Genomic DNA, 21,575 nt, shown 5'->3' on the forward strand with positions numbered 1-21,575 from the left:
ATATAGATATGTTTTAGGTATGTATTAGGCTATATAAAGCTGAAATGAATTGCATTATTGCTGACTTTTTATTCAGTTAATTTGCAATATGGAGGATGTTTACTGCTAAAATCACTTGTCTTAAGTGGTAATTGTCTGGCGTTTTGCTGTTTGCTTTGAGCTTTTGGGTGGAATTTATAGATACATGAGCAAAGGGAGATATTTTATGGAATATGCAAATTCACAGTTTGTTAGGAAAGCTATTCTAAATAACCACAGTCTGTCCAGTAACATTTTCTTTGTTGGCCCCCTTTCAAATATGAAGATGAACACTTTTTAATTTACTGACTGTCCTTGACCAAAGATGCAGAAAGCATATTTGAGGTTTAACCCTTGATACAGTAATAAGTGGCTAGAGGTGCCACGAAGTTAGTCACGCAGTCACTTCTGAGCTCCCTGTTTAGTGTCTGTTTTCCATCAGCACTTAAGGTGGCACTGCTCGTCATACTCAGTACAAGAAGCACTACATGTGGTGTGTGTTTGACCTCAGAAAAAATGCTATAGCACTGGGACAGAGGTTTCTGTTCCAGGAACATATTCCATTTTTGTCAATACCATGTTGGCCAGTTTTGTGAGTAAGGCAATATCAGTGTGCTAAATACTGTGTTTTGAACCTGTGGCATGTGCAATCCAGAGTAAGCCATTAGGTTCACTCAGGTGCCTGGATAGCTAACAAATATGCAGCCAGAATAAAATTCTGAAATGCTGGAAAAACAAAGTGTGGGACTTCTGAAAAAGTGTCAATCAGATGCTAAATTATTTTTGAGAGATTTTTCTTGATCATTTGTCATATCCCCTTGTGACGTCGAGGTTTACGTGGAAAGGCAGTCTTATCAAATTGTCCGATTATCTGATTTGTGAAATGTCTGCCAGAGGAATGGTAGCATGTCTCTAGTGCAGTGTTCAGGCTTTGGAGTGTTTTGTTCAGTGCAGCTGTCTGTTCATGGTTATGGTCTGAATCTTACCATGTGAAAACTGCTAAAATGTCATTCCCCTTTCTAGTGGTCTTAAATTATCCTCAAAGAAAAATGATTTAACATCTCAAAGCTGACATGTTATAGATATTAAGGGGGGGGGGGTGCCTTTTTCCTTTTTTTTTTTTTTTTTTTTTTTCCCTTTCTTTTTTTATTCCAAAGTTAGAGGACCACCATCTCAGCAGTTTGCATAGTGCGTAGATGGCAAAGGAGACTGAAGAATGCAATGGCAGGCACCCAAGCACCTTGTCCTGTAATCTCAGTAAGTGCCTCACTAGATGTCTGTACACTATGTATGGGGAACAGTACAGAGGCAGCATTAGAAGGGTGGTGTTTGTTAATTCCCTTAAACTCTTCTTTCTACAATGCCAAACACCTATAGGTTATAATGCTATGGGACATGAGTTATGTGTTTGTCCTAAAAAAAAAAAAAGCTTGCATAAAAGATGCTCAGAACTACAGTTCCATATATTTATGTACTCAGTGGCTAAGTACTTTATGTACTATGTACTTTAAATCTTTACCAAATTCCTTAACACTGGAGACAGCACTATTTTTAGACCAATGCCTTTATAGTAGAATTGTTATGCATTATGTATATATAGTTATTTGACAGTTATAAAGATATTATAGGTTTAATAAAACATTGTTTTAAATGGAAATTTTTACGCAACAGAGCATTTTCCCGTATTTATTTTTCTTGTATGTTGTTAGTGTGGGGTTTTTTGCGTGCATGTGGTGGATATGGACAAACAGGTGTTCCCTGGTGCCAGATTTTCATGTGCTCCCTAATCATCCCATGCTGTAGTGCCTGATACCTTACACAGTGCTGTATCACAGAACTGGAAAGGAGGTGCCCAGCACCAGTGTTCCACCACCACCTCCTCCCTTTGACTTGCGCTCGAGTAACCACTGGGTTTGTTCACTTTATGTGGCTGTTAAGAGCGTCATTGCAGTGACTGTGTTCCCAGGTCACCCTACTGTCATTTGTCTCACTAATGTTCAAGTGTTGGGGTTTTAATTGTTCATTACTATACATTTTTGGCACCTCATCCAAAGCAGTTGTTCAGAGTAATACTGTATCATTGGGGATCCATCTGCTATGTATTCATTCCCATTGTGTTGGTTCTTTTGATAAGACCACATTTTGTCACATTGCAGAAATAAAATTTATATTTTGTCTGCATCTTTTTTTTTTTTTTTTTTTTTTTTTTTTTTTTTTTTGCCAGTCCATGTTTATATCTGAGGTCCCTATCCCAGTATAGAGGAAGAAAACTAAGCCTCTCCCTGTAATGCTTTCCTCAACTGCCCAGCCAAAGTCCTCCTGGCCTGTACATAACTCTTTGGGCTTGGCTACTGTGTGCTGAAAGAGCTCTTAGCATACCCTCACTCTCCATGGCCATGCCAACTACAGCAGGGTGTGTTTGCTTTCGACAATAGTGTGGCCAACTGGCAGTGCTGGGCAGCATGTGCACACTTCAGACCAGCTTTCTGTCCTAACATGTTTATATAGAACTGGACTTCATGCTCATGGGTAAAAATTGCAAACAAAGGGTCACTTTACATGGAACTCCTCTATATACATACCCAATCTGAATATGCATTAATTCATAATCATGACACTGAGAAATTTGAAATGTAGTACTAGAACTGGGGACATATCTTTGGAAAAATGTAAGTTATTTTGTAGAGGTAGTGGGTTGGAGTTCACCTTCATGACTCCTCCAGAGCAGGATTGTGGAAAATGGCAGTTGGGACAGATCAGGCTTGTGCTAAGCATGTCTCAGTTAAAAGCCCTTAAAAATACTCTTTTTTTTTTTTAAATTGTGCTTTTTGAATTTTATTTCTGCACTAATCTTCCACAAATGTCTAAGAGTAAAGATCTCTGAAGACGCAACTTTTGAAATGCTTTAGGCTTCGATTCTCCCCAAAATGCTGTCTGGGTCCTTAAGGATGAGTATGGAAGATGGATGATCTTTAGCCCAGAACTGCTGTAGTTGTTTTTTGCATGGTGACCATAGTGTCTGAGGGTTGTTATTAATGAACCTACTTTATGGGGATAGAGGAAGGAATGGCTGGAGCCATGGGATGCTTTTGCTGACGCGGCTGTTGCCGGCACCTCACCGTCCTCTGCCATCAGCGTGGTGCTGACCGCCGCTGCTGCACTTTACAAATGCATCCTTCATCTTGACGTGGGGATAATGATCAGCCTTTCATGATGGCTCCTCTTCTCAAATCTAAACATAACATGCAGGAGTGTCCAGCATTTCTCTCATCCAGCTCCATTCTGAGTGCTCAGCTGCTGGCCTTGTCATAGCGTGCGATCTCCCCCAGACCACAGGAGAAACAAGTGGAAAGATGAGATGAGAGAACACAGTACTGCACTAGTTGAGCAGTAAAGCAAGGGTCTGGAGAGTCTAGGACTTAACTGATGTGGTGTAGTATGCTAGCTTGCTACATGGGTGATTTAATAATTGGTCATATTTAGAGGGTCATATGGTTGAGAATGATGGAAATGTTTTTTGGGTTGTTTTTTTTTTAGGGAACATAAATCGATAATACAGCCAGGCGTTTAATTGAATAAAGACAGACTGTTTATAAGGCAAAAACACTAACACAAAAAAAACCAGTCCACATTCAGAAACCCAGTAAACTCTTTGCTGAGGTCTTTAGGCAATGATAAGCATGAAAATTGGCTTTTAGCCTTTCAAAGCACATTCACCAAATTCACTATTTAGTTGGTGTTTCATGTTTTTTCAGTATATTTAAGATGTTTGTTTTAAGGCATCTTCTGTTTTACCCCCCTCATCCTTGCCTCCATACATATGCTTAAGGAATAGCTTGACCAAATGATAATGAGCCTGAAATTCTAAAGTTAACAGTCTGTCTAGACTAACTACAAGGATCAGAGGTACATAGATGATGACACTAGACTATCTTTCTTACTCCATAGACTCTTTCAGCTTACATCACTCTCTCCCTGTGCTCATGTGCCACATATCCAGGAGCTGCACAGCTGTAATGGTGGGAGGGAAAATTTTTCCTCTCCTGCCAACAACCTTCACGTGCTTTTGTGCTGTTGGAGGTGGAGCTTGATGAACAGGAATCATGAATATTCATCATCAGGGCTCATAGTTTCATTTGTATCTGCAGTTCATGTGTTTAATGCGCACAACATTGGAGCAAGGTCAACTCCATACAGTTAGATGGGTGATGGATATCCTTGAGTACTATAAGGGGACAGATTAATGCTAGCCATCCTTCACTTGTGTCCCTTCTGCCTCTATCCTTCACGCTTCCTGCCACTCAAACAGCTACCTGGCTAAAATCCACATGGAGAAAGAGAAGCCTAAGGTGAAGTCCTCTGTGTTTTAGCCCAGCCCATCAGTTTCCCCATCTGGGTTTTTTCACGTGTGACTGAAGCAGGTAATGACTGAAACAGGATCTTAATGTGTGTGTCCAGCGTTGTCCTATGGAGGGCAAACTGTGACGTCTGCTCCCGTGTTCAGCTGCAGGCTCAGTACAGATGGATTGTCCCAGTCCCCATTGTCTCCTAGTTCCCAGTGCCAAACCATGTGGTGCAGAGTGGCCCAAAGGCTGCTGGAAATAGGGAAGCTCCTCCACACGTTGAACATGCCACAGTCAGTGATGTACCATGCTCGAGAGAGCCAACTTGAGCCTCTTTGGATGAGGAGTTTGATTTAGGGAAAAAGGAAGAATGTGTGGAGATCAATGAGCATCACTAAATCACATTTCTAATCCTGAGGAATATACAATACCTGCATAAATTAAGGTGCCTTTGTCTCTCAGTTGCAAGAACATTGAAGTCAACAACCACTGCAAAACTGATTCAGTACACAGTAAAGTTCGCCTCAGCTGTCACTTAAGTACTGTTGTAAACATTATTCATTTGCAGTTGTTTCCATTAATTAGTATGTATGTGTATATACACAGTCATATCAGAATATTATGACCACCTACCTAATAGTAGGACTAACCCCCCCCCCCCCCCCCCCCCCCCCCCGGCTTGGATGACACTAGCGACATGTTGTGGCGTGGACTCTATTATGTTACAGAAGTATCATGCCCTTTCTAACTGCAGCAGAACACTGAGGACCCTCAGATTGTGTGGTTGTGGGTCAACATTGTGAACCTGGTGACCCAAGTGTTCCAGAAGTCCTGGATTGAGATTAGGCAAATTAGCGGGCCAGGGAAGGACACCAAAATCACTGTTGTGCACCTGAAACCACTCATGCACCACCCTGTTGCAGTGAGGTGGGATGTTATCCTGTTGATCGGTACCATTAACATCAGGGAAGTTGACGTCAACATGTACGGGTGCACATCATCTACTAGGATTGCCAAGTACCCATTAGCATCCAGAGACTCATGCAGTGGTATTACTGGTTCAAGATCATGCCAGGAAAACATCCCCCAAACATGCACACTACCACCACCAGCCTGCGTTAGCCCCACAGTTGTCTCTTGGAGGCGGTTCTCATGCAATTGGCAGCATATATGCCACCGTCCATCCACTTTATGCAGCATGAACCTGGATTCATCAGAGAAGGCAGTGTCCAATTACAGTACTCCCTGGCACACTAGAGGCGATGTTGATGAACCTTGGTTAACACTGGCGCTTTAACTATGCTTCTGCTTGGCAGGCCCAGACGTAACAGTGTTCGCGCAATGGTGATCCCTGACACTTTCCTCATTGCTCCTGTGTTCATTACAGAGGTTAACTGGACCACTGTAGTGCGTCGATTGCTCTGTTCCAATCGCTGGAGTCGTCGTTGCCCTCTGGCATCAATGGCCCGTAGGGCACAACTGTTATGTTGTTAGGAGGCACTCAATGTGCTGGAAGTCCAGTCTCAGTACCGCTTCGCTACAGCGGTTCTAAACCATAGCATCCTTTTTTTTTTTCTTTGCCACTATCACTTTGGCTTTCCTATTAGGGGTCTAGACCTGGTAGAAAAGGGATGTTTCATTAGATCTCAGGGGTGTAATCAAATATTCCTCCTTTGTGGGGGAAACAACAAGCAGCAATCATAACATGTTAAATGTACCATTACATTTGACTTTGAAATGAAAGGTCAACAAATTGAGTTCCCCAAAGCTTTTCTCCTGTGCCCTGTCAGCATAGCACATTCACCAGATTTACACTGTCATATCACAACACCATTCGGTTAAAATTTGTTTTGAAAAATCAGAAGCATAAAACAAATCCTGTTCCACTGACAAAATTGTTCAGGATATGGAATTGACAGGATTGACTAAATACAAAAAATAAATAAATTTAAAAAATAAAAATCTGTAATAGGAGTCATTTATAGCACATTTTAAAAAGAATGCTAAAGCCTCTGACTCACACTCCCTACTCTGACTTACCTAATGGTTTATTGATGTTCTTTTTGTGCAAAAAAGAACGTTCCGGTCTGCTCTCGAAGAGATTGAGGCAGGTGCTCTTCACTGGTGCTGATTCAACTTGCAGAGTTATTTAAGGTCACTTAGTGCTTCTGCTCATGCCCTCCACTAACACAATAGCAAGCATGTGAAAAATACCATAATCACATTTCTTAACAGATCATGTTTCTTCGAGTAATTACATGCAGTAGGTCTACATATTGTTGTATTTGCTTATAAAGAATTTGCTAATTGACCATTTTTTATTATCGATGACACCAAAGGCTGACAGGCAGTAACCACTTAGTTTGAAATGTATAGTGTGAGCCAGGAGTCTATGCTATAGGCATTATCACAGCAGTGAGATTACAGGGACTCCCAGTGTTCAAGTGTGTAATAGCACAGAGGCTTTCACACACAATCAATATGGACAAAAGAAAGTGGACACCTGCCAGTCACACCTGTATAATCTTTTTGGACATCCCATTCCAAAAATTTGAGCATTAATATGGAATTAGCTCCACTTTGTGGCTATAACTGCCTCCAGTTATAGGAAGGCTCTGGGAAGGCTCTCCACAAGATTTTGGGTTGTTTCTTTGTCTGTTCAATCAAAAGTGTATTTATGAGATCTGGCACTATTGGGGCTAAACCCAAACAGCTGTATGCTGAAACATGATTCATCACTTCAAAGAACACTGTTCATTTTTCCAGAGTCCAGTGGCGATGTAATTTACACTTGGCATTGTATATGATTTTAGGCTTGTGTGTAGTTTCTTGGCCAGAGCACACCATTTAAAGCTCCTGATGCACAGTCCTTGTATTTCTCATGATGTAACAGAGGCAGTGTTTCGGTTTATTTATTTATTTATTTATTTTTTAAAACATGCTATAAGCTTCAGGACTTAGTAGCCCCACTTTCTGGGTTTGCATGGGCTAACATTCAAGGCTGAGCTGTTGTTGGTCCAGGATGTTTCCATTTTATAATAACGGCATTTGCTCAAAGCAACAATTGATCAATCTTCATAAACTCTAATTAATATATATATATATGGCATCCTATGACAATGCCACATGTAAACTCACTGAGTTCGTGAGTATAACCCATTCTACTGTCAGTGTTTGTCTATGGAAATTACATGGCTATGTGTTTCAGTTTATACATATGTTAATATGGTGTGTAGCTGAAGCACCTGAACTCCATATTCAGGGTTTGTGTCTACACAGTTTAGGCTAGAGAAAGGTGATTAGTAAATACAACACTACATCACACCCCAATTTGGTGGATTTGACAGGTATTTTGACATTTTTAAACAGAATTCATTCTTTTTGTATTGTGCAAAAATGTCTATGCAGGAGTCAAGGTATGAATGTTGAGAGAGAGAGAGAGAGAGAGAGAGAGAGAGAGAGAGAGAGAGAGAGAGAGAGAGAACTCTGCCACAAATAGCAATGACAGCTGCCTAAACCAAATGTCTTCTTAAATGTATGACTCCCATTTCTGTTTGGTAGCCTACGCATGCAGCATAATAACACATCTGAAACTGCAAAAACACATCAGCCGAAATCATACATTATTTAAAAAGATATCTTTCAGAGCCAGATTTTATAGTGTTATATACTACTGTGTGGAGGAATGTGAATCTAGGTACAATTCAAATTTTAAAGTTAACTTATATGAGTATACAAAGGGAAGAACACCAGAATGATCCGTGTATGACTCTCACTGTATGCCTTTGCATTGAAATGCCACATAATGACAGTGCTAAAAGTCCACTTTAAAATACTCTCAATATTTTCTGCTGCTGACCTGCTATAACATTCCACTATACATCCTGCTGATCAGCATGTCCTTTATGAGTATTAAAGTAAAGTATGCTTTTTCTGGGCTTTTAAAGGCCCTTTACTTGTTCCACATTCAAAGCAGCTCCTGACTAATGACTCTTTTAATTTTTTTAGATGTGTGACAGGAGTAGTGCTCCTAAATGCACAAGCACAATACTGTTCAACAGGTCTATGTGAAGATGTTTGCCTGTTAGGATTTGAAAGAGTGACTCTGATAGCTCCTCTCCAGGCTTTAAATGAAGTTTGAGGAGACAGCCTGGTTGATTGATGAGCACCTGTTTGTCAGTGCCATTTAAGCAGATTCTAAAACCAATGAAGGGGAAGGCACTGAGCGATGATCTGTCATGCGAGGAGGCCGAGCAGAGGCGGCAGCCGTACTAAAGCACTCCCGTGCACACCAGACACTGCTTGCAGTTCAGCTGGAGAGCTTCCCTCTGCTGATCAGGATCACGGGCATCTGGCTATTTGTGCACTCTTGTCTATGGGCAGTCTAAGGCCAGAAGCATGCATGACAGCATCAGCTGCTGAGAAAGATGGCAGCTACGCTTAAAACATTTTAGGAGATGATGAAGTTTTGCATTACAACCTCTATCCTATACTTCTTATCTTTTTTTTTTTCCTGAATTATCACTGAAGGCCCTCAGCAGCAGCTATTGTTGTGTCCATGTTCTTTAGATTTTGGTGCCACCAAAGGATGCAGAATGCCACCTTCTTTTGCACTTTGGCTAAGCCTCACAAATCAGGAGATAAATCCTGAAATTCAAAAACAATTTGAGGAAGCTGGGGAGTGCCAACTGTCCTCTCAGTGCTGGCAATCTCTCTAGCCACTTTCTGCAGCCAAGATTTCTGCAATAAAATAGCTATTCAGTAAGCCAGAATTTACTTGACCCACTCAAAAATGGAGAAGAACCCAAGGTGAGATTTCTGAAGGGTCTGAAGAACATCAGTGGACAACAGGTGTCATTTTTCTGCTGTAAAATGAAGAGGTTTTAAAGGCACATTTTCCCATAATAGAACTTGGAAGCTTGTAGCAATACATGACGTGTTTCCAGGTGAGTTTCAGTACAGTATCATAAAATAAATATTTCCACCTTCCAGCTTTTTAATGCTGCTTTATTGTGTTTGGTCTGAGGACATTGTCCTTGGATGTAAATTTCACCATCCAAGAGTCTCTCTACATTTCTCTTTAACAGTACCATACCTTCATACAGAAACTGATTCTCTCTCATTACTATGAGTTATGTCAACTTTTTGCCTTCCTGACGAGTAGTAGTATTTTTATTTGCAGCTCTGCTGTGTCAGGTCATTATTTACTGCATTTGGAACAGTGGCAAAGAAGAAGTTTACTCTCCTTTTTGTATGGTCTTGCATTTTGTAAAAATCAACACAAGCTTGTAATCTCCTTGTCTCAAGTTTCATTCTGCACACTATGCATACTTCACTCTTCCCTAATGACTGCAGAGAGCAATAATTGTACTACTAAGTACAGTGTTAAACAGCCTGGATGAAAAGGTCACTTGAAGTAGGACACCATGGATGACAGCCATATGATGAATATGAATAAAGCTTCTTCTTGCTTCCTAAATGTGCAAAGTAATAAATTCAAACTTTTGTTATTCATAAAGAGACATATGAAAGCTGTGCTCTAAAGACACCTTTTAACATGGTTGGCTATTTGGAAGTCTTTACTGCCCACTGTGTTCTCTTTACAAATGTAGGCCCTTTAATTCCTACTTTTGCCATCCCCACACTCTCTAGACTCATCCACTGTTGGAGGAGTGGAGTGCATATCCCAGCCATCAGGTCTAGAATAACAGCCAGATTCATCCATTGTACACCTATATCTCTCAAGACACATTTTACTAGATGAAATGAGGTTGTGAATAAATGTTGTACCTTTTGCAGCTTTGTGCCTGGAAATAAAGGATTTGATCTGATTTAGGTGGGATATATTAGTAGGAAGTGAGTAGGAAGCAGGAAAAATCACTAGGGTAAGGATCTGAGTGACATTGATAAGGGCTAAATTGAGATGATTAGATGTATGGATTAAAACAACTCCAAATCAGCAGATCTTGTGGGGTGTTCCTTGTACACAGTGGTTAGTACCTGCCAAAAGACATCACAACAGGTGAACCAGCAGCAGGGTCATGGATGCTCAAAGCTTAATGATGTGCATGGGGAGCAAAGGTTAGCCCATCTGATCTGATCCCACAGTTGAGCTACTGTAACTTTTACAGTAAGTTTGCTGAAAAAATTCATGCTGACTATGACAGAAGGGTGTCAGTACATATAGTGCATCATGCTGACCCCTGCCCACTGCTGAATCCTACAATGGGCCTGTAAAAATTAGAACTGGAGAGAGCAAGACGAAGAGCAAAGGATGAAGGTGGCCTGGTCTGCTGAATTACATTTTCTTTAACATCATGTGGGGGCCAGGTGCTTGTGCGTCACTTACCTGAGAAAGATGGCACCAGGATTTAGGAAAAAGGCAAGCTGGCGGAGGCAGTGTGATGCTCTGGGCAATGTTCATGGCTACAGTATTCCTTAATAACAGTGGCCTCATTCAGCAGGATAATGTACCTTCCCACACTGCAGAAAATTGTTCAGGAATGGTTTGAAGAACATGATAAATAGTTCAAGGTGTTGAACTGGCCTCCAGAATTCCCAGATCTCAAGATAATTGAGCATTTGTGAAATGTTCTGGAAAAACAAATCCAATCCATGCAGGCCCCATATAGACTAACAATGTAAACTACTATACTAGTAAGCAATTTAAAACATAATGGAACAATAGCTCAATATAGCAATCATTGTCTATAACATGGCCACTGTAAATATATTCTGGAGCATTAATTGTTTTAGGAGCCACAGTGTGAGCCTTTTAAAATTAAGTCTATTACAAGTGCATTTCTATTGTGTCCCTCTGCAGAACAGCCTGTCTGGATTACAGTCCAATAGCTTCTTGGCAGTCAATTTTTTTGTTCTTCCCCAGCAACAGTGCCTATTTTTGTGGTGAGCACAATAAATCCTCACTGTTAAATTCCTGCTGCTGTTATGATGGCTTGAAAATTATAACATTATGTGTCATCTGCAGTACCTTTCAGGACAGCAGCATTCACAACAGCAGCAAAAAAAAACTAACAAAAAAAAAACATGTATTATCACAATTTTCTAGGCTGCTGTAAAATTGGCTCTTGTAAAATCTCTTAACTGAGTCCAGTTTTGCTGCATATGGTGCAGCTGCAAAAATAAATAAATAAATAACCACTGTAATATTTGACAAAGGTGGTAGAAGGGAAAGTTAATCATGGTGCTGATCATTTCCACAACTAAATAGTCAGGTATGACACCTATCTTTGGAGTCCTCTGCTGATAAGAGATGGAACTTAATCTGGATCACTTGGATTGCTTAAACAATGTTCCTCCTAAAATGTTCAGCATTTAAAAAGTTTTTTTCTGTAATTCTGCAATATAAAGTGTTTCTAGCATTGCACATGTGCTGATTTTGAGGTGTGATTTATTTCTATTATATAAATGAGTACTTCAAAAAATGTTACAGTATAAATAATGTGGCCAATTCAATGTTTTCATTTACATTTAAAGAAATTCTGTTTTTTTCTGTTTTCTCTATATACATATATTGCCATAAGTATGCATTGCACACTTAATCTCGCACTTAATCTGCTGCTGTGCAGCAGTTCCCATTGACATGCTTGTGTTCCCTGTTGCACTGATCTCTTTGCTGCCCTGTGAATAGCAGAGAACAATATGGGTATAGGCCATACTATGGTCCTCTCCTTTGAGAGTTGCTTGTGCCTTCTCTACTGGGAATGACACCAAGCAGCTCACTTCTTATAGTAGTTTCAATCCTGGAAAGAAAAAAAAAAATGCCCTGAGGCTTTTTGTGAATCCATCTCTCACCGACAGGCTTCTGTGTGTCAAACCAGGCAGTGGGCACTGTGCGAAAACAGCCTTCGGGTTTGTCCTCCAAAGTCCCTGCTGTTACTAATTCAGTCCATCCATACAAATCCTCCAGTGTTGTCCCTATAACAGACATAGCCATCACAAACATGGCAGAGACCATAGACAATCAAATCAGTGCTCAATTGAAATGAAACCTGTAGTTTGATGGTTAACATTCTGTTGTCCCACCGATCATGAACCTTACGAATGAATGAATGAACGAATGAATGAATGAATGTATGAATGAATAAATAGGTTGAAGCTGACCTGTTTGAAAATCATTATGAATTTGAACATTGTTAAAATGTAATATTACTCTAGGCTTAAAATTGTTTAAGGTAAGGTTTTCACAACAATTCCTATGTTTGAGTTGACTGAACCACTCCCAACACCTAAGCAAATTTGTATGAGCGGAATTTAATCTCAAACCTTGTTGACTTTGAGCTAAACAGCAGTCTATATTCATGAGACCCTGATTCTTCATCACTGTATCACCCTAAACATAGATGACTTTTCCATTATTCAGCACTACATACATCTCAATTGGCTGCTACAGAATAAAAACAACTATATCCTTCCTCCACCCCCTTTCAAAAAATAATCTCATTTGAGGAGGAGGTGTCTCAGAGTCTATGTTGGATGTAATAGATGTAAAAACAATACATGCACACGAAGGAATGGATGAATGAATTAATGAATTAATGAATTATGGAAGGAATTAATTAATGTCAATCTTTAAGACCAAAATCACAACTACTATGTAACTGTTATGGCCAAGAAATAATGTGAAGAAACTGACATTAACAAGGATTGAAAATAGCCAGGCAAACCAAAGATGACTTCAGAGTCAGAGGTAACCTTTCTTCATTTTTCATGAAGATAATGACCAAAATACATATCAAAGAACTTCCAGAGGAGTCCATGAAAAGCAACTGACTCAAATGGACTGACTGGATTTGTCAATATATGATGCCTTAAAGCTGTTATTAAGGGAAAGTAAGGCTTTTTCTGCAAATTCAACTCAAAATATTTAATATTGCTTTAATACTCCAATTGTCGTTATTTAGTCTAAAGAAATATATAGGTTTCAGTATAAAGAAATGTAGGTTTAAATTATGAAAGGGAAAGGGAATAGTTTTTACAGTCCCTAACAAAGCATAAGATAAGATTTGTTTGTTTTTTACCCCTTTATCCTTAGGCATAGGCTTATTTAAAAATATCACAATTTTGAAAACCTTTCATCTCTGTGACACTACGATCTGAAAATCTATTCTTTGTAAATATCTACTCTGAAAATTAATAATTTCGAGCATTCGATCTCTTATTCGGGTTATGCCACCTGGTGATATTTGTTGTTATTGCAAGAATTATTGTTATTGCTACTCCCAAACCGAGTAATAATGTGGGGGTAAAAACAAAAACAGCTAAGGTAGCTGTTATAATCCTAATATATATCTAACACGTTTCAAATAATTAATATGCTTCCCTACTAAATGGTTACCGATACGTTTTCTGGCTATAGTAAATGTGAAACATCTATGGTTCTTAAGATTTTACGTTGCATCTTGGGATACGTTCCGTGTTTGCCTCAGCTATCAAGATGGCCGAGAATATTTTGTTGAGGGATTGGAGTTGAATAGAAAACTGAATTGGAGCGATTGTGATGTTGAGTGGCAGGATTTATTCGCCCACAACAGAGCATCTTCAGAAGTAAGCTGTCAAAATGTTACTCGTGCTATTTTGTGTAAAATCGCACGCAGGCAAAGCATTAGTACGTGCTTTCATGTCAGTGACCAGCTAGTGGGTTAGCGTTAGCTAGCTAGCTAAGTTGCTAACCAGCGAGCTTGCAAGCTAAAAGAGGCTCCGGGGAGGAACAGGATTTATGGTAAACAAGCATGTCCAGTAAAGTGATATATTAATGAAGGCTTATCTTATCCTTAACTTCCCGAACGATATGTCCAAAACATACAACGACAAGCATGAAGAAAGACCATAGTTACTTTTAAAATGCGAAATGGTTAGCGCCCAACAAACTAGCTAGATAGCTAGCTAAAAAGCTATATATGCTGGCTAACTAGCTAGCTAGTTAGCAAGCTGATTTGGCGCTAGCGAGCTTTTCCGCCGTCAAATCCCGTTGACAGTTGCAGCAAGGTTACTAGGGCTGTTATGTAGTGAATTGGTGTGCTTGACGAGCCTCAAATTTAAAATCAGTTCATTTGTTTGGTCGATGTTTAGCACTTTAGTGGCCTTAAGGTTTGTATTTGTGCTCCGAATAAGCTCCCCAAAATGACGCCGTTGGTGGTGTAGCTGAACGTTCAAACCATGTTTGTGCACAGTCATACCCCCTACCCCTCGGCGGCCTGTTCGCCACTTTACAAGCAACTGTTTACTTTGACACGACATCCTGTTCATTACAACCCTATGTATTTACAAAGGTCTCGTCAGCACGTTTTTTTATTATTGCATTGTGGTATGTTTATTAGATTTAACAGTTAGGCTTTGTTCTTGTACTTCCCACGTAGGTTATGGGAGCTGTCAGTTTCAGTTTGCTTAGCTGCACACATCAGATTGTAAATACACGATCATGTTCGTCCAAAGTGTGGTCTGACACAGGTTTATCGTGCTTGTAAAGAGTAATGTTTTTCACATTATTAAGATCACTCATGCTTCTTGTTCTTCTTATTTTTACATATTATAGTGGTTAACATGCATTTATTCTATTCGTTCCACTGCGAGTACAAATTGAGAATTAAATTTTTCTGTTTAGCCAAGAGCTAACCCATCCTCTCGTCATCTAACTTGCAGGATTGTTTCCTGACCACGTTTTGTTCTCTCTAGAGTTCAGAGCATAGAAGAATCCAGCATTGAAAACTTTAAGCAAGTCTAATGTAAGTATATTTTATGTAGTATTTTTACTTTATTGCCAATCTCATTTTCTTTATATATAATTTTGTAGTTTTAGCATGAAATACTATTTAATTTGGCAAAACGTAACAAGAAGCAAAAGTCAGCATTTGCTTTCACCTTGGCATTTTTTAATTAGTTTACCGTTGTTCTGATAGCCTTAATTATGGATGCTGTCACTTCTTGAAAATGACAAACTGGTGTCAGCATCAGCATGCAACCAGAATCCAGGATATGCAGTGGTTTTTTTTATTTTTTTTATTGTCTTTTTAGAAAATAATCATTAGCGTAGAATATAGCATGAAATGTTTCCAGCAAAAGTGGTGTTGCATGAGTATTTGCACTTGGAAGAGCCTTTGTTACAGTTATCATCCTCTTCATTAATTTTTTTTTCATTAGTGTAATACGTTTTTGGCATGGGTTCTGTTCTTGTGATGGATTTTAATATATTCATCCTTGATTGTCTAATACTTGATCATCTTTGGTTATATATTTTACAACTTAAAGACTTATGGACCTGAAATGCATTACCTTTTGGTGGGTGTTTAGTGAACCTGGCACATTACATTTGCAAACAATTGAAGGGGTTGTACTGTATGGGCTCTCTCTACATCTCAATACTGCTTTATCATATTTGCCCTATTATAGTTGTAGGCCTAAAAACAGTTTTGGGAATAAACCTTACTAATCCCTTGCTGTCTTGTTTGAATGTCTGATTCAGGAAGCGAGCAGCTGCAAAACATCTAATTGAGCGCTACTACCACCAGTTAACTGAGGGCTGTGGAAATGAGGCCTGCACGAATGAGGCTTGTGGCTCCTCTCCGGGTTTCCGACGCATGGATAACAATGCAGCGGCCATCAAAGCCCTGGAGCTGTATAAGAATAACGCCAAACTGTGTGATCCTCACCCCTCCAAAAAAGGTGCTAGCTCGGCTTTCCCAGAGAATAGTGCCAAAGGAGCCCACAATTTCTCTGCTTGCAGCAACGGGAAGATGAACCACAAGGACCTGACTCCCACGAGGGAAGACTTTAGAGGTAAGCAAGGCATTGTCTTCCTTTTTCTTTTGGTTTCAAGTTATTCACTTCTTAAAGGCCAAGTCTGAAGGTTAGCTAACATTACAGGCCATGTTCTCTCTCTAGCTCTCTTTGTTTTGTTTTAATTGACCTTTTCAATCATCTTCTAAATTTGTGTTTTTTCAGATTTGAATTATTTGACAGAGGAGAAGGTTTATGAAATCCTAGCTTTATGTGGGGAGACTGAAGACTTCTCCCCTCTGATCCGTGTCATTGGGAGGGTCTTCTCCAGCGCAGAGAGCCTGGTGCAGAGCTTCCGCAAGGCCAAACAACACACCAAGGAGGAGCTGAAGTCACTGCAGGCCAAGGATGAGGACAAAGACGAAGATGAAAAAGAGACAGCCTCAGGGTCGGCTACTGCTATGGAGGTGGAACCAGACGCTGCCTCTTCCAGTGGAGAAGGGGCCTCTCATGATGGCAACAACATTCAAAAGGTGGGCCCAGTAGAAGTGTCGGTGGACATTGAGGCGGTAAGACGAGTTTACGACAGACTGTTGTCCAACGAGAAGATCGAGGCAGCATTCCTTAATGCCCTGGTATACCTGTCACCTAACGTGGAGTGCGACCTCACTTATCACAATGTTTACGCTGCCGACCCCAACTATTTGAACGTATTCATTATCGTAATGGAAAACTGCAACCTCCACAGCCCAGAATATCTGGAGATCGCCCTGCCTCAGTTCTGTAAAGCTATGAGCAAGCTACCCCTGCCGGCTCTGGCAAAGCTGGCGCGCTTGTGGTCGCAGTATGGAGCTGACCAGATACGGCGCCTGGTGGAGACCTTCCAGCAGCTCATCACTTACACAGTCATCAGCAACGAGTTCAACAACGATAACCTTGTGAACGAGGATGACGGCGTGGTTGCAGCCACCAAGTGCTTGAAAATTGTCTACTATGCAAATGTGCTGGGTGGTGACCTGGACACGGACCACAACGAGGAGGAGGATGATGAGCCTATTCCTGAGTCGAGTGAGCTGACGCTTCAGGAGCTGCTGGGTGAGGAGCGGCGCAACAAGAAGGGGCCACGTGTGGACCCGCTGGAGATGGAGCTGGGCATTCGCACATCCGACTGCCGTAAGCCCCTCATCCCCTTTGAGGAGTTTGTCAATGAGCCACTCAATGATGTGCTGGAGATGGATAAGGACTATACATTCTTCAAGGTGGAGACAGAGAGCAAGTTCTCCTTCATGACCTGCCCGTTCATCCTCAACGCTGTGACAAAGAACCTGGGTCTCTACTACGACAACCGGATCCGTATGTACAGTGAGCGCAGGATCACCGCCCTATACAGCCTGGTGCAGGGACAGCAGCTCAACCCGTACCTGCGCCTCAAAGTACGCAGAGACCACATCATAGATGATGCCCTTGTTAGGGTGAGTGTGGAAGCCAATTTGGAGTATTAGAAAATGTGTGCTGCATTACGTAGCTTTCATCAACATTATCATAGCTGCTCTCCATTCCTGCATTTGTGTAAAAACCTGCTTATCTGGAAGTGTTAGTGGATGCAAATGGGTTTGATATCTGGCTGTATAATGTTCCTGTTTTATTTGGTGTGATTTCAGCTGGAGATGATTGCCATGGAGAACCCAGCAGACCTGAAGAAGCAGTTGTATGTGGAGTTTGAAGGCGAGCAAGGAGTGGATGAAGGAGGAGTTTCCAAAGAGTTCTTTCAGCTGGTAGTAGAAGAGATCTTCAACCCAGATATAGGTAATCATGATAGGCATTTTTATTGAATCTTAAATTATTTTAAAAAACAAGCTTAATGAGAGTTAACAAACTGTTGGTAGTAATCAATGAATAGTACAGATGTTAATCCTCAGTCTCCAGGTCGATTATTCCCACACAGATCTGTTCACAGTGCAAATGTAGACATTTGCCCATTCATGAGCACTTCATTGTCTCTCATTTAAAAGATAAAACCATAAAAGGATAATTCAGCTTGTCTCCTAATTATTCATTATTTGCATTTGCATTGTTTTATCAATTTTTTTTCTGGGTATAAAGATGCTTTGTTATTTTAGAGAACATTTGTTATGAAACAAATATTGGCATTAAACTATTGTGTGTACTGTTAAAAAATTGACTGTAAAAATTACATTTCTTAAAGAAACCGTCAAAACAACGTCAAGGGTTTAATATAAGTCCAAATCCAAACAGAAATCACTCTAACTGATATAATACGTTTTCACAATCCTGATGGAACGTTTCTCACTTTAAGTCTTGTTTTACAACTTGGTCACATCTGCTTTACATCTGCTCTCCTTGCTCTGCAGGCATGTTCACCTATGATGAAAGCACAAAGCTCTTCTGGTTCAATCCCTCCTCGTTTGAAAATGAAGGCCAGTTTACTCTGATAGGCATTGTCCTGGGCCTGGCTATCTACAACAACTGCATTCTGGATGTCCATTTCCCTATGGTGGTGTACAGAAAGCTAATGGGAAAGAAAGGAACCTTCAGAGACCTTGCAGATTCCCATCCGGTAATATTAATTTACTCTTATTTGTTTGTGTTTCTAAGTGTTTGTCGTGTGTCCCTTTTTGATGTCCAAATCTTCCTACAGAGCTTGATTCAATAGTGTGCACTTGAGAGAGAGAGAGACACACACACACTGCCTTTTAAAAATGTGGAATCCCATGTCATATTTTATTTAACTAATTATTTTACTTAATGAAAATCTTTTTTAAAAAGTAATATAATCCAGACATTAAAATATGTTTTGTTCTGATTAAGTATTTATGGGGAAAATAGTTGTATTGTTGCAATTACCTATAAATAACAGTTTCATAGATATTTCATAGATTTATAGATAACGTTATTAAATTATAAATTATATTCTGTAGTTATCTATGAAAAGAAATGTCTCCTTACAGTATTAACCTTAAGATTTAAGACACTTTTTAAAAAGCTAATTCACTTAACATATTACAATGATTTTATATAATAACTCAGTTTATTACTGAGAATGATTTCAAACGTTTGAGCTGCAATTGCAAATGTTTTCACAGTAGTGTATATTTACTATTCTGACTTGAAACTGATACAAATTTGAGAAAATTAGTTTATTTAACCCTAACCCTATATAGGAATTTGAATCAGATCTGGCTTGACACAATTAGGAACACAGTTTTTAAAACACAGTACATCTGTTCACGTAGTTCTAAATAAGCAGGGTCAGCAGCATTAGTGACTGAATGAGAGCAGCTAAACTATAAGAGCTTGGTGAATAGGTGGCCCTGTCTTTATCAGATGTTGTCTTCCGCTTGGGGCAGGTTCTTTATCAGAGTTTGAAGGAGTTGATGGAGTATGAGGGCAATGTGGAGGAAGACATGATGATCACCTTTCAGATATCACAGACCGACCTCTTCGGAAACCCGCTCATGTATGACTTAAAGGAAGGTGGAGACAAAATCCCCGTCACCAATGATAACAGGAAGGTCAGTTTCCTTTTAGGGGCAGAAATGGCATTATTTGAAAGTAATATCAGTGTAAATATGTATTTAGGTAACTGTGTATGTGTGTGTTTCTGCAGGAGTTTGTAGCACTGTATGCTGAATACATGCTGAACAAAAGTGTGGAAAAGCAGTTCAAGGCATTCAGAAGAGGCTTCCATATGGTTACTAACGAGTCTCCACTGAAATATCTGTTTCGACCTGAGGAAATTGAGCTGCTTATATGTGGCAGTAGAGTAAGTGAGCTCCACACCATCTTACAGTCATCTGATTCCACTTGTGCCATCCTATACACCATGTGGTTTGGATAATGCTCATGTCTTTTAATCTCCTTCAGAATCTTGATTTTCAAGCACTTGAGGAGACTACAGAATATGATGGTGGATACAACAGGGACTGTCGCATTATTAAGTATGTGGAAAACCATACATACAACTAGATATACTTTTGTGCATACAAATGGTAATTTTTGAGATCATGTTATGATCCTTGTACTGGAAAGCATGTTCTGTATTTCTACATTAGACACTGATGCTGAGGCAGAGGTGGTGGTAATGATGGTAATGTGGATGTGTTTGACCTCAGGGACTTCTGGGAGACAGTACATTCATTTGGGCAGGAGCAGAAGAGGCTGTTTCTGCAGTTTACCACAGGCACAGACCGAGCACCTGTGGGTGGCCTGGGCAAACTGAAGATGATCATTGCCAAAAATGGGCCAGACTCAGACAGGTAATAGCATTATGATAGAATAGCCCTAATTTTCTGCACGTCTTGTTCGTCCTATTTCATGTAAAATAATTTTTTTTTTATTATTTGTTTCCTTAAATGATTTCCTCCCTCTCTCTCTCACTCCCCTATCAGGTTACCAACCTCTCACACCTGTTTCAATGTGCTGCTCCTCCCAGAATACTCCACCAAGGAGAAACTTAGAGAGAGACTCCTCAAAGCCATCACTTACGCCAAAGGCTTCGGCATGCTCTGAGGCACAAGGAGCCACAAAAGAACTCGCTCAACGTCAGAGTTTTCATGTGTTCGTCAAAGGCGATTTCAGCTACACCGACAACAAAAAGTTAAATATCAAGTTTAAATGTAAGGCAGGATATGAAACGGGCTAAAATGGGAAAGTTCTGGTGACCGAGTGCCTGTGCCTAAATAGTAGATAAAACCACACTGGACTCTTGGCTCTCTCCCTCTAATGTAAGTGTTAAGTTTCCCTTTTTGTATGCACTGAGATATAGCACTATTTATTTTAAGGGATAAAGGCTGTTCATTCATGTCTGCCTGGAATACAGCTCATGTTTTGATTTCTTATGCGGTAAAAGGATGGACGGTTAGTGAATTCCAACAGCATAAGGACTGATCACCACATAAACCGAAATAGATGATGATGATGATAGTAGTAATAATAATAATAATAATAATAATAATAATAATAATAATAATAATAAAAGCGGGAACAAAAACAAGACAAAGGGAGGAGGAAGTCGTACATTGTCGTACTATGGTTGAACTGTGAAAGTGCACTTAACTCAATCTTCAGAATGTCTGCTAGTTTTCCGTCAACTACTTGTTGACACATCATGCTCATGGTTCATAGGTCTTCCCCAGTCAGTCTGCACTTGCCAGTGATGCTTTCTGAGGTACAGAGCAGCTTCAGTCCTGGCCCTCATCATCAGGAGTCTGTATTTATTGAGGAACTGCATTGTCTCTAATGCCATGTTGGCAGGGTTTGCTGCTTGCTTATGGCCAGTGATCTGTTTTTAGCTGCAGAGTCTGGTTCTTCGTCTTACTTCATTATGAATGACATGATTTAGCCAAAAAGCAGTCTGCTCCTATGGTGTACTCCTGGAAAAGAGAAGAATATGAATCAAGAAATTAAAGAGAAAGAAAACCACCTCTCATTTACAATGTTTATGAAGCCCTTATTTGG

The 21,575-nt window shown here is 40.0% G+C and overlaps 1 protein-coding gene across 4 annotated transcripts; it reads left to right on the plus strand.

Annotated features, from left to right (window-relative positions):
• The first annotated feature begins 13,774 nt into the window (after positions 1-13,774).
• ube3a (ubiquitin protein ligase E3A) lies at positions 13,775-21,281 on the plus strand. Of its 4 annotated transcripts, none has more exons than XM_027005578.2 (11): positions 13,775-13,928; positions 15,024-15,106; positions 15,844-16,157; positions 16,323-17,569; positions 17,759-17,903; positions 18,470-18,675; positions 19,466-19,630; positions 19,726-19,881; positions 19,983-20,056; positions 20,231-20,374; positions 20,507-21,281. In XM_027005578.2, coding segments are annotated over exons 2-11 (2,574 nt in total). In that variant the 5' UTR covers positions 13,775-13,928; positions 15,024-15,104; the 3' UTR covers positions 20,628-21,281. The 4 variants fall into 4 exon arrangements, with proteins under 4 accessions (XP_026861379.1, XP_035380130.1, XP_026861380.1 ...); XM_035524237.1 differs by having other exon boundaries at positions 16,044-16,157; XM_027005579.2 differs by having other exon boundaries at positions 15,057-15,106.
• The last annotated feature ends 294 nt before the right edge of the window (positions 21,282-21,575 follow it).

This window comes from Electrophorus electricus, chromosome 3 (genome assembly GCF_013358815.1).
Source record: "Electrophorus electricus isolate fEleEle1 chromosome 3, fEleEle1.pri, whole genome shotgun sequence".
In the NCBI taxonomy this organism is placed as follows: Eukaryota; Metazoa; Chordata; class Actinopteri; order Gymnotiformes; family Gymnotidae; genus Electrophorus; species Electrophorus electricus.

Excerpts from the sequence above, each read along its gene's own strand:
- ube3a (XM_027005578.2), top strand. Across the intron at positions 18,676-19,465 it reads ACCTTGCAGATTCCCATCCG|GTTCTTTATCAGAGTTTGAA; the intron begins GTAATATTAATT and ends CGCTTGGGGCAG. Across the intron at positions 19,882-19,982 it reads TGCTTATATGTGGCAGTAGA|AATCTTGATTTTCAAGCACT; the intron begins GTAAGTGAGCTC and ends AATCTCCTTCAG.